At 45.0% G+C, this 13,426-nt stretch overlaps 1 protein-coding gene across 5 annotated transcripts in view; it reads left to right on the top strand.

Moving 5' to 3' along the window:
* MCTP2 (multiple C2 and transmembrane domain containing 2) overlaps window positions 1–13,426 on the top strand; it is a 197,459-nt gene that overhangs the window by 81,099 nt on the left and 102,934 nt on the right. For 4 of the 5 annotated variants that reach the window (XM_064480545.1, XM_031440500.2, XM_031440501.2 and 1 more), the window contains 2 exons: window positions 6,476–6,640; window positions 8,940–9,070. In XM_064480545.1, the coding sequence (XP_064336615.1) occupies window positions 6,476–6,640; window positions 8,940–9,070 (296 nt within the window). Of the gene's footprint in view, window positions 1–6,475; window positions 6,641–8,939; window positions 9,071–13,426 lie in introns of those variants that run through there. The other variant, XM_010975713.3, reaches the window with a different exon arrangement.

Below are 13,426 nucleotides of genomic sequence, written 5' to 3'. Positions count from 1 at the left end.
GGGTACCATAGGGCGGGAAACGGAGGAAGCTGAGGAATTCTCCCCTTTCCCTGTTTCCCGTGGTGTCTCAGACGTCTGGGACACTTTGCATCTTCCATTAGCCTGGCCTCCTGTGATCTCAGGTTCTATCAGCTTCTACCACCTGGCATGGGCTCTTTTTGTTGTCTCTCTAGCCCCAGGGTGGTTGAACTTGAGCCTGAGTGCAAAATCCAGCCCCACGTCTGCTTTTGCAAGTAAAGTTTTATTGGAATGCATTACCTCTGGCTAACATGGCAGAGTGGAGTATTTGGGACAGAGACCTGAATTCTTACCATCTGGACCTTTACAGAAAAAGTTTGCTCTCTGCTGCGTCAGCCCAGGAGTGCTGGCCGCTGTCCACGGTCACTTACCTTCGTGATCTCCGTCTTCTCTGTCCGGAGTCTCAGCATGTACATCCCTGTGAGACCAGTTCTCTGTTCTCAATACCTGGAAAGGCTCTCTTTTCCTGTTGGATGCCCCTACAAAATATAGGGCCTCCGCTCTTGCTTTAGGCTTTTTTGATACTTCTTTTAGTGTCATGACTTTGTAAGAGTTGTGGGTTGCATGGTGAGGGTTCTACACGAATTGAGGTTAAGCCCTCCCTGTCTTCTTTCCCCTTTCCCACTTTCTCTTTTTGCCTTTGGCTCTGCCGGCGCTCTCTGTTTGCAGCTCTCAGTCATGCTCAGGTAGGACCATGAATCTATTAGAACTGTCAAACCTTGTGTGTGCTCCAGCCCAGAAGAACAGAGCCACTGCTTTCCAAAACCGTTCCTCAAATCTCTCTTCTCAATAACATTAGAATCAGTTTTGGCCAAAAATCTCTCACTGAACACATTGGTATTGGCAGGAATACTGTCCTGGGAATTCGGAGGTGAATAAGACTTGGCCGTCGTAACTGTTGGGTTCTTAGGAGAGATGAGTGTAGAGAGAAGGGGTATTCAGAGATTAGACCCTTATCTTGGCTTTGCAGGTAGAGGGGCAGGATGAAGGCTGGGGGCAGAGAAAGCTTTCAGAGAAAGAAGACTGCAGTGAGTCTCACCAAATCGGAGGAGGCAGTGGACTGAGACCTGACACTTATAAAATAACACGGTGTATGGCAAGGGCACCAAACTGTTACCAGCTCCGAACGATTGGCTTTTCTAAGCAGACTGCTTGGCCCGGCAGCATCAGCATCACCTGGAAATTGTTGGAAATGAAAATGTGTGGCCCCTCTTGAATTGGAAACCCTGGAGTGGGGCCCAGCAATCTTTTAGTCAGCCCTCCAGGTGATTCCAAAGCCCATGCATGTTTGGGAACCACTGGTGTGGACTGGGGTCTGATGTGGGATGCTGGGAACCGTAGGACACCAAGCCCGAGATGCCATGAGGGGCAGGCCTCTCAGGGAAGTTTGGCTGGGATTAGGGTGAGCAATGTGAGCAGGCACTCGGGCTTGGGGGCCAGCCCTGCCCTCACAGAAGCCCGAGAGTGAGCATCTCCCTAGATTCTTCACCCCGACTGCTTCCCTGAACTCACTCTAGTCCCAGTCCCGGATGGGGATGTCCCTGACCTATTTTAAGTGAAAGGGAGACATAGAAACATGGAACAGAGATGTGAAAGCCAGCAGGATGACACACGTCAATCAAGAACTAACCAGAGGATGAATATGATTGCATATAAGCCCAACGCTTAATTCTGAGCTTCCTGGAAGTCAGGGCAAAAAGGAAAATCTTCTCAAATCACATGGCCTTCGTGTTTTTCCTCCTGGATCTTAAACTCTGAGAGTCATTGAATCTTTATAGACTTTATCCATTTTTTTTCATCTGATTTTTATTTTCAAGTGCAAGAAATTGAGCAGGGATATCCCCTCATCGTTAAAAAGTAATACAATTTTTTTTTATAGCTCATGTGTTTGTACATCCTTGGGTCTGTGGTAGAGTTTTCACCTACAAATATAAATCTCATCTTCCATGTCCATGCTCCTGTGGGAAGTTTAGAAGGCTTTCTTTGTGTCCTATGCAAAGATTTTTGTGTATTTCCAGGAGGATTTATGCCTGCAGGGTTCTCTTCAGATGATATACGGAGCTGCTGGGTAGGAACTTTCTGGAAGCCTGTTGCATGAATGTGCGGACCTTCTCATGTCATGCTGTAAAAGCTGTTGACGATGAGCAGTAGCTTTATGCTGCAAAAGCCCGAAAGGGCTGTTTCAGGGAAACCTTTTATAGACTAAATGTTCTCCCTTCGTTTTCCTGAGCATTGCCAACGTGACTGGGATCTTGTTTACTATCCATTTTGCTTATAAAGCGAGCTCTTTTCTTTTTTTGCCCCCCATGCATTTGTCTCCACTGACTACCTACTTTTTCACAGCGACTCAGGAAAAATAATTGGAGTCAAAATAAGTTGCCTTGGCAGCATTGGAACACATATTTTTTCAACTTCCATCGCTGAGATGACCTAAAAAGTATCCGTACCACGTTTGGCACGTAGGCCTATTAGAAAAATCTTGTGGAAGCCTTTTCTCAATGCCTTTCTTTTGAATTTAAAAATTTTTTTTGTAATGTTCGTGTTTTGTTTACCCACAGGAGTGCTTTGAATCATTAGCCCATGGTATTTGTCAGTATAGTTGCTTCTGGACCGTGGCATCGCTGAATGTCATGTTGCTTTTGGTGACACAGGCTGTGGCCCCAGCTCCTGGACTCCGTGTCCTTCTTTCAGGATCCTTCTTCACTCCTGACCTGTCTGCCCCTCTTTCTGGCGCAGGACAGACAAGAGGCACTGGACTGACATGTCCATCATCCTGAGGTTTCCACCAAGAAATCAGGGTACTGGAGTCCACATCACCAACCAGCACAGCATGTCACTTGGCCAAAATCCTCCAATAATGTATGTCGCCAAGCTGCCATCCGTTTTATAGGTCCCTGGATGGACAATCTGTTCACTGCTTTGAGAGCTTATTCCCAGATGAAAACCCCCCGAGATTTCTCCACCTGTTGGAAGGGAGCAGAAGTGTCTGTACTTCCCATCTCTCTCCCTTTCTTTCCGGTGAAATTTTCATGACCCGTAAGTAACTTAATGTTTTGGAATCTGTTGCATGTTTTACAAAAGTCAGCATGTTTCTAAGTGAAGAACCCCACCTTATCTTCACTGGCCGTAACTGACTTGTGTGTTTCAGAGGAAAGTCACCCTTTTTGTTTAGGCGAATGGGTGTGGGTTTGGCAGGGTAGGGGCTGAGGAGAGAGCCCATGAATGAACCTTCATAGAAATAGTAAAAGGTTCTGATCCCCTGGGAGAAGGGAGAGAAATAACCAAACCCTGATGTACTGTATTTTATCCATTATGTCTGCTGAGAAATGAGGGTCAGGACCCAGAAGCTTTGCTCTGTCTCCCAGTGTTTGTTGCAGTTCAGGGGGATGGGCTCCTCCTCTGATGGGTCATTTCCTTCTCTCCTTTCACATTCCAAGCTGCATTAAGATGACAAATTTCACTTATGGGCTCGGGCACAGACGCGAAAACCCGAGCTATTGAGCTAACAGAGTGAGTGCAGAGGAGTTGATTTATGGCCGGGAAAAAGGGAGTGTTCGAAGAGCACCAAAGATTTTGAGAGCCCGGCTCTGAGTCCCAGCTCACACAGGATGGTCCAGACGCTGCCCCCAACCACAGACAGAGCTCTAAAGCCTCATCCCAGGTCTCAAGGGTGGAAGAGAAATGTGCAAGTAATTAAGAACGTCTTTAAAGCTCATACAGACATCCTAGACTACATCGCTTGCACATGAAACTTTACTGGGACATAAACTAACGGTGGGCTTTGCAGAGATAATTTAAGGTGAAATAAGTGGAATAAAGGTCTTGTGTTCTTTTCTATCTGTGTGCTGTGCAATAAATACTTCTCTTTTCCTACTCTGCCTTTAGTAAGGAGGAAAAAAAAAAACTTGGACAGCAAAGAGCAAGTCCGTCACATCAAACATGACTGCGTTAAATACTGAAATGTTCAAAGTCCGACTGAGATAGATAAAGGCTTTGATGGAAAGTGGATATTTCCCAGGGACATTACAAGCAATAATCCAGATGTTACAGCCTAATGCAACGAGTGTCCGTGGATAGATCAGGAGCTCCAGCCAAGCCGGGCCTGATGGAGGCCCTAGCCATGCTCTCCCATGCTGTTCCGCCATATGGAACCTATCTCTGGGCCCCCTTAATAACCAGCTTCGGATTCCATTTTCACAGAGCTCATAGAGCTAAGTGGGGCTGTTTTATGGACAAGTTAGATAGAAGCCTTTCCAAGATAAACATCCAATTTGAAATTAGGACATACCAAGCCACAAAATTATTTTAGAGCATATTTCATGGAAAGCACTGCCATTTTTCTCAGGCAATTGCCAGACTGTAGGATGCCCTTTGATCCCGGGTGGACTTGACTCCCTTCTTTAGAAAAAGGATTTTGAAAGAGTTGCAGTGTTTGGGGAGGAATATATCTGTCGGAACTTTGAAGCATGGCCATGGGACAGGTCATGCTTTAGCTTGTTGGTTGGCAAGTCAAACTTGAAGAAGAAAAAATAAAAAAGGAAATTGCAGCAGGACCTATGAATCAAAATCTCATTTTCTTTTTGAAGATAGACGTTTTCAGCCTGTGTACTTAATAAGCTATAGAATGTGTTACATGTATCTGCATTTATGTGCACACATATAGATTGTAAACACATCTGTGTATCTATTTACATACTGTGATGGTGTGTGTTGTTTTTAGCAGATATAAAATTAGTTAACTTTATTTCATAAACCTTCATTATGGAATATGTTCTATCTACAACCCAACTGCAAGTAGAAGTTAGAGAAAGAATTGCGCGTGTTCTCCAGAAGAGAGGGTTTTTCTTTTTCTTCCTTTTAAATTAATTCCTTTCCCATCTCCTATCCTTGCCCTGTCTCAGTGCCTCCAAACCCCTTTGTATGTGTGTGTGCATGTGCATGTATGTGCGGATTTCAATTTCAAGTGAAAAGTAACTCGGATATGAAATCGGGAGTATGGATTTCCTTAAATGGACTTCACTTAAGGGAGTCATAAAAGGATCAACGAAATGCTTGGCACCGTTGTATTATTTAGTAAGAGTGGTGGGGCATCGTGTGCTGGATGAGGCCAGCGGGCGTGTAATTAATATGGCACTGACGTACCGCTTGTTGTGATAAATTGCGACTAACGGGTATCCCAGCACAAGGATGCCTCAGTGATCTCGAAGATGTGCTGAGCAGGTGACAGGAATGAATACGCAGCGTTAGAAGCTCATTGTTTCCCTGCGATGCTTGACACCTCCCGCGTGTCTTCCCTCAAATGAAGCCGTCCGTGTTCGGGCCGTGTCGCTTACCAAACGGAGACCATGAATGAACTCCACCAACTGGACGCAGCCTGTGGATCATGTTAGGATCCTCACTCCAACAGACTAACCATTAAAAGACACCAGTGGGACCTTCAGGGAAATGTGAATGCGTCCTGGGTGTTTGACAACCTTAAGATAATTGAGTTGACTTGGGTGGAGTTGTGGTCCTGGCATCTGGCGTGCTACTTATTATGTAAGAACAAAAAGGGATTTTGCTTTCAAATATTTCAACCAGGGGGAAAAAACATAGTGAAGGGACAGATGAAATAAGATTTGCCAAATGTCAAATCTGGTGAATAAGTGCGTGGAGGTTTAATATATACTATTCTCTCTACCTCTGTGTATGTTTGAAAATTTCCATAACGAAAATTAAAAAGAAATGAAGTCTGCTTGTCCTCTTTATAATTTAATAATAGGGGATATTTGCCCTTTCTCTGTATTCTGTTTAAGGTGTGTGTGAGTGACTAATGTAACGTAGAAAAGGAAAAAAAAAAAAACAAGGTAACAATGACTGGGTCCCAGGCACTGGGCCGTGGTCTTTATCCATCCTTCCCTTCTCCCCAGGTCTGCTAAGCTCATCTGGCTGGCTGGCCGATTACAGGCTCCCTCTGGAGCTGTGAATCTCACAGTGGTGTTAGGCTTTTTAGTTGTAGCCCAAGGAATAAAGGGAAGTGGAGACAGGCTCAAGTGTGAAGGATAAATTCAAAGCCGTTATTTCTAAATGCCCAGAGGGGTTCTGTTTCCCGGTAGAGCTCTGCCGTGTTCTTATACCTCCGCCTCCCAGAATGCCCTTCTTCCCTTCCTACCATTAAAACAGCCGAAGGCCCAGCTGAAGGATTCCTACCAGAGAGCACATCTGGGTGGGAGGACAGCAGGCCGGCACCAAACCCGAGTTTCATTCGAATTCGTCCTTCGCTGTACATTTCAAGCCCAGGGCTTGAGAAGGAAACCACAGAACTGTGATTGCAGAACCAGCGAGGGCTAAGGACGCTTTCAGCAGGCAGGGAGTGTTATTTATAATCGAGTATTGAAAGCTGGAATTCCTCTGATCACCAAAGTTGCACTCAAGAATTATCAGCAAGTTGACATGTCCTCTTTGTGTTTCGCTTTAGTCCTCTCTGATACGCAACCTGCGGCTCTCAGAGACCTTGAAAAAGAACCAACTCTGGAACGGGATTATAAGTATAACTCTGTTGGAAGGGAGGAATGTTTCAGGAGGAAGTATGACAGAGATGTTTGTCCAGTTAAAACTGGGAGACCAGAGGTATAAAAGTAAGGTAAGTTCCGTCAACCCCTTAAGGATAACAGTATCTGTAAGATTTTAAAAAGATGGAAAAAAAATGTTTTCCCACTCCGAATTTCGCCAGAACAGATTTATTTTTAACCCTCCCAAAGGTATTAGAAGCATCTCAGAAAACAAGATAATTGTATAGATGCAGTCTACTGATAAGGGTATTTAATTGCTTAGTGTAATTTATTTTAATATAGTAACTAGAGCTACAGAAAACTCATCAAATAGTAGGCTCGAATGCATGATTTATTTCCACGTTGGAAATAAGCAAGCTGTGTTTCACAGAATGCGGGAAAAGATTACTGAATGTTTTCAGAGTCCTCCAAAAATAAAATAGCATAATATGTTGTGTTTGGGTTAAAATATTTGAGATAACTAAAAATATTCTCAAAATTATATGCTCTTTGCTTTCTCTGACTTGTTAGTACTAACACCAAAAATAGTCACCTATTGCTGCTTTTTTAAATTTTTGCTGTGATTTAAAAAAAAAACTGGAGTATTAAAAGTGATTTGTTTACAAAAGTAATGGCATTTTTAGCTGTCTTTAAAAATCGGTTGTCTTATTCTGCTGATCCAAATTCCATTTAATTTTTAATCTTAGTAATTTGGTGTGTTTTTTATTTCAAAAACCATAGTCTCCACACCATGGTAATTAATTAGCTTTATATAACTGTCCGACAGGAATATTTCCTGTGTTTTATGGATTGAGGGAACTAGGGTACTTGGAAGTTAAGTCACTTGCCAAAAGCCACATAGGAAAAAAAAAAAAAAACCAGAAACAAAAAAACAACAGTGGAAGATTTTGAAAAGAAGCCTGAGGTTATCTACAGTTTGGGCTTTTCCAGTATAGAGGCCATAGCTGATGCAGATGAGTTGGAAAATGAATTGGGGCAAAAGGGTGTCTCTGCCACACAGGTTTTGGTAAAAAATCAAACATTAAATGTCATTTACTCCAGCACAAGGAGTAGAGAATCGAAGCTCAGGTTGAAGAATCATTTATTGTTAGAAATGTGAAAAATGGAAGGCTAGTTAAGGCAGAAATAAATAGATAGTTATGTTAACCAGGTAGTTCCAGGCCATATCTCACAGTGAGTGTATCCAGGATAACCACTGCTCTCCACTAAGATTCCGTTTGCCAGCCAGGGTCGGGCTAAGGACTAACGGGGAAAGTTTCCTTACTGAGCACACTTAGCCCTTTGGACCAAGGGGAAGCACAGAATTAGTCCCATATCAGTTCCATTCCCCCTTGGGGAATGTGGTACTTAATTTGTGGTCTAATAGGATTTTTTTTTTGCCTAAATTCTGGACTCTGATATATTTAAGCCCAATGATGATGAAAAACAGCGTCAGTGACGTTGGGTGACGTTGGCTGCAGCTGAGGTGTGAGCTGTCCCTGTTTCCCACTCGGGGATGCTTGGCACCGGGATTTCATAGCTGACGCTCTGCGCTGAGAGCCTCGTACCTAGTGGCCTGCATTTTTGCTCTTTTTTTAATTCACAACTTGGATCTCTATGTAAATGAAACGAAAATCAAAGTCCTGCCAATGCTTTGAACACATATGCAGTTTGCAGTCCCTCTTGGAGGAGCACAGACACACGTGTGGCGTTTTCAAACCGTGCTTGTTCATTTTGAGCTTTGGCTGCAGTGGACTTTCCTAGTCTTTCTCTCGCTCTAGTGACTGGAGTCGGTAAACTTGGATTTAAAAATAGGCAGCAATGTACAAGTTACGGATTTCTCATGCAGTGCATTTAACAGATGTTAATTAAGACCCCAAACTGTTAATATGTATCGTTCTTAAGCCAGCACTGGACGGGTGTGCCAATAAAAATGTCACTTGAGTTTGATTAGCCAGTTATAGTATCTTCTATAAGAGAGGACAACTGCCAGGTGTCTCTTGTGGTACATTGTGTGTGTGTATATCTATATATATATATATATATATATATATAGATACACACACACACAGTTTATATATAAGAAAACATGTCAATAATCATTATTATAAAGGTGTTATATTTTATATGTATAAGAAACCATATGGGGTAACTGTTTTCTCTAATGTGGTGGATAAATGGGTGAATCTGGGGGTCAGCTTAAAGAGTATGATGTTTTGCCAATTCCTGTAACCTCGACGTCCCTGTCGTTCCAAAAAGAAAACTTGAACTTGGTAAGAGAGAGGCCTGCCGTTACGGTCTCCTGCGGTTTAGAAATGAAATGAATGTGTAGCTGCTGTAGCCTTGAATGCCATTTTAAGACAATAAATACTATAACTGCATGTTTTCTAGACACTGTGTAAGAGTGCAAATCCGCAGTGGCGGGAACAGTTTGACTTTCACTACTTCTCTGACAGGATGGGCATTTTGGACATTGAAGTGTGGGGAAAGGACAGCAAAAAGCACGAGGAGCGTCTGGGCACGTGAGTCGGCTCTGCTTTCTAAGCGGGGGGAGACGCGTGTGGCGCTGATGTCTGCAGGGGGCTGGGCTCGGGGGCTCCGTCTGTCTGTCTGGGCTCCCGAGGAGCCAGAACTTAGCTGGACCCTAACTTGGTGGGGGGTGGGGGGAGTGGATGCTTCTTTTATTTAATTGGCAAGTGCGTTTTAGTGTTGATTAAGACGGAGGCAAGTCGTATGTGTCAGGAATTCTCTAAAGCAAGATGACGTGCCATCTCAGACTCTCTGGGAAATGTTTGTGTAATTCCCAGTGTTCCCTATAATTTCGGTTTTGCTACTTAGTGAAATACCATGTCATTTAGTAACATTGCGAAGCTAGATGTCCCACATTTGAGGGAGACTTTTCGGTGTCCTTTGGTGAACTTTGTGGCAAACCATAATGAAATCATTTGAGACCAGATCTGTTTCTTTTATTTCTTTACTCTGGCCCCTCCCAGCTTAACTGAGGGGCTCACCCATATGTAACGGAAGATACAGTAAGTACTACAGCTTCCTTCTAGAACTGTAGTAAGAATGTAGTCAAATAATTGTGCCTGCACCGTGGCCAGCCCCAGTGAGCACGAGGAGATGCTGGTGGAGGCGTACATCACCTCTGATCTTTCTAACACCCCTGCGAGTTGGTGGAATTACTCTCATTTTGTAGATGAAGTGGAATGCAAGAGGTTTACAAACACCTTGGCTGTAGACTTCAGAGCAGCGAGTGTGAGGGTCGGGATTGTGTGTTTTCAAATTCTTTCCACCAAACCACTGCCATTTATTCATCCCACATACACACCTCTTGTCCACCAATCTTAAACTTAGAACATAGCGTTTAATGGGCTCTGAACAGCTGTGTGTGGTCCTTCCCAAACCAAGTTCTCTGGCACCCAGGTTCAGGGAGATGCCTGGGGGTCACCCCTTAGAGAAGAGAGGGTTCTCCAAAAACCAGAGCATCTCCCCTCTTACCTGTGCTCTAAGTTGCCGCTCCACTTGAGGGGAGAGTTTTATTGCTGAAAATGAAAGATTGAGAACCACTCATCCAGTATAATGCCTTCATTTTATAGAGGAGGAAGTACAGAGGCCCAGAGAAGGGAAATGTTTTTCCATCAGCAAGGAATTTAGAGATAGCCTTCGGGATGAGACCCAGCTCAGCCCATACCCCTTGCAGGGCTTTTTCTGTGTAAAAATACTTAGCAGGGGCTGGTCCACAGCACATCAGCTCTTCTGATGCCGTCACCCCGTCCCACCCCAGTAGCTTGTCCGGAGGTGGACGGGTGGGAGTCGGCAACGTTGGACCATTCCTCCAGTGCGGCTCAGCAGGGGTGCCACGTCCCATGGGACTGCCTGGCATGTGTCAGGGGGTTTAGGAAGCCTGGCTCTCACCCACCTGGTGGCAGTGACGTTCCCCAGTTCTCACGTGGAAGACACACCTGCACATACACACACAGCTCATCTGCATGTGCTCAGACGCTCTCAGGAGAGCAGCACTGCCCGGGGCTGAGGCCTGGGCGCTTTCACCTCCCCATGTTGTAGCCCTGGCTGCATTCTCTGTACAGCCCTCTTGTCCCCCATGTCTGGGCTGCAGGTAGCAGCCATCACTTCCTTGCACATCTCCTGGGCCAGGTTTGTGCTTTTGAATAGCGAACTTGGCCATGTCACTCTCCCCAGGCCACGAGGGAGGTCTTCCTGGGGTCAAGCATTTCACAGATTTTGCCTGTCAAATCACTCACTAGTCTCTCCCTCCTCTACCCACGTGGGGTAACAGACACGTCAGACTTCTCTCAGCGTCTCCCACACTTGTCACAACTATGACATACCGGTGCCCGGCCAACACCCACCATAGAAGGATCCGAAAGGCCGTGCTAGCCCTCGGAGTGAGGATAAGTTACGTAAAAGCACAGCCGCAGGGAACTCCGTGTCCCCAGGCGTTATCTGAACGGTGGGAACGGGGCCTCCTGTGACGGATGGTGTTATTCTCGTGGGTGAGAAGAAGAATGGCCTTTCATTTCGCCTGTCTTTGTGCTGTCATGTTTCTTTCACATAATAGGAAATGCTTTTCCAAATGAGTGTTAACGTTTCTTTACAGACACAGAAGATAATTTAAGATGTCCCTTCTATGCCATGTTTTGTCATTTGGGTCTTCATTTATTATTTTAGCTCTTTCCTGTTTGTAACTTAGACACATCCCTGCCCCAGTGGCCATTCTGTCCTTCCTCTTTATGGATTTTAAAGACTTTTTTTTGGTATCCTTTTCCTTTTTCCTCTCCTGAGGTACAAAAGATAAGAAAGGTATCTCTTGGGAGCCGGCTACCCAGTGTTACCCTGAGTGAACTTCCAGGTGGGGGTGACACCTACCCTGCATTACATACTGCTTGTCAGAGCTGAAGGGGAGATTGTGCTGGACCGTGCCTGTCACCGACCTTTTACTGGCTAGGTGATGGTTCAGATGTGGCCCCCAGCCTGGTGTCTAGCCTCCTCCTCACGCTCCTGACTCAAGGGGAGCTTTCCAAAGTCCCTTGTGTCATGGTGTACCTGCAGGCTTCCACTGAGCCACAGGTCACTCCTGAGGAGGTCGGGGCTGGTGAGAATCAAGTGCTGGGCAGACCCAGCCCCCCGAAACCATGCTAACTCTAGTGGCTATTCACGGGCCAAAAAAACCCAGACAGTCCATCAATGGTCCAGAGACAGTGAATTTTTAGGAAGAGTAAGGAATCAAGCTACATAGACCCTTGCCCAGCTTAAACAAAATGGCTAGAGTGGAGCTCCAGATCCATCCCCCAACCCATGCCCTTTCGAAATAATCGTCTCATTTTCTTAAAGTGTATTTTACATGTCACAGTGATGCTGGAGACTAATTCATTATAGAAAATCCTAAGGCTTAATTTAGTTTGGAAAAGTTCAGAGTGAGAGTGCACAAGCTTGTTTTTAACTGAGCTGCCTGAGAGCGAGTCCTTGGTCCCACGTGGTGCCTTAGAAAGTGGCTGTGACACGCGGCCAGTTTATGAGTGGCTCTGCGGCGGGGGAGAATCAGGGCAGAAGTATCTCCTCGGACAGACTGCACCCCATGCCGTGGATCTGCTTTTACAGCCAGGCTTGACACACTCCCTGCTTTCTTTCCGCTCACCTCCTTCCTTAGCCTCTGAGATTTACAGCTTTTTAAAACTATGGCACTCTTTTCTGCCCCTTGCATTTAAGTTAAAAGCTGACCAGTCTATAATATAAAACATGGAATTATGGTAATGAATAAGAGGTTAAAAGCTATCGTGGCAAGTAAAACTTGAGCAGGTTTGGCTGACTGATACGGTAAAATTATGTGTCGAATTAAAACATGAAAATGCGGTGGGATTAATGGAGAAAGACAAGAACAGGAGGTCAGAAGCAACGCTAAATCAGCACATTAACTGCCTGGTGGCCAGAAAGGATGGCTTAAATGTATGCAGAGAAAAAAATAAAACACTTGCAGGAAAAAAAAAATAATTTAGTTCTTGTTTTCTCCAGATGAATAGAATCACAGACTTTTATCTGGGAGGCATGTAGCAAATATATGTATTTCCCTTTCTTGTTTTATATCAGGGATTAAATAGAGATGACAGAATATTTAGTTGGTTAACAAAAAACACTGATTTATCATTTGGTTTTTTTTGACCTTGAGTTTTATTTTGCCACTGAGATTCATTTGTTTGTTCGTTCATTTTATTCAACAAATATCGAGCATGTCGTGTATCAGGCAGCCTACAAAGTGCTGAGGGTTCAGTGGAAAATGGTAACAGATGTGGATCCTGTCCTCAGGCACTGGCAGCTTTTCAGCTCCTACGAGGAAGCAAGCGGCATCTTGGGAGCCAAACGGGCGGCTTCCTGGGAGAACAGGGTCTAAGTGGAGACCTGTAGCGTGGGTGGTAGTGAGCCTGACAAGGGGATTGAAGGGAGGACTTTCCAGGAGGATGGGACCACGTGGGCAAAGGCCTGGAGAGGAGGGCGAATGCATTCTGAGAAACTTGGAAGGGCTGAGAAGGGTGGGTGATGTCACTTGATGGGACCAGAGAGGAAAGCAGGAGTGAGGTCACAAAGCCGTCAGAGTCCACCTCCTGCAGATGGGCAGCGGTGGCTCCTGTCTAGACACACACACATCCGTGCCCTGCTGTTCTATTTTCATAATGTGAGCCTTGTGATTATGGTGGACTGAACAGTCTAAGATCTGACTTCGGAGTGAGAATTTCCTGGTCGCCCTAGAACCAGCGTGTAGCACCTTCTGAATGATGGTCCAAACGCGGTCACTCCCCTTGTGGATGAAGTCACACACGATGCCGTGGGGACAGACCTAACTTATTCATGCTCATTAATCA

The sequence above is a fragment of the Camelus dromedarius genome, chromosome 29 (genome assembly GCF_036321535.1).
Source record: "Camelus dromedarius isolate mCamDro1 chromosome 29, mCamDro1.pat, whole genome shotgun sequence".
Classification (NCBI taxonomy): domain Eukaryota; kingdom Metazoa; phylum Chordata; class Mammalia; order Artiodactyla; family Camelidae; genus Camelus; species Camelus dromedarius.
Note: the sequence above shows the minus strand (reverse complement) of the source record. Positions and strands in the feature narration are given on the sequence as shown.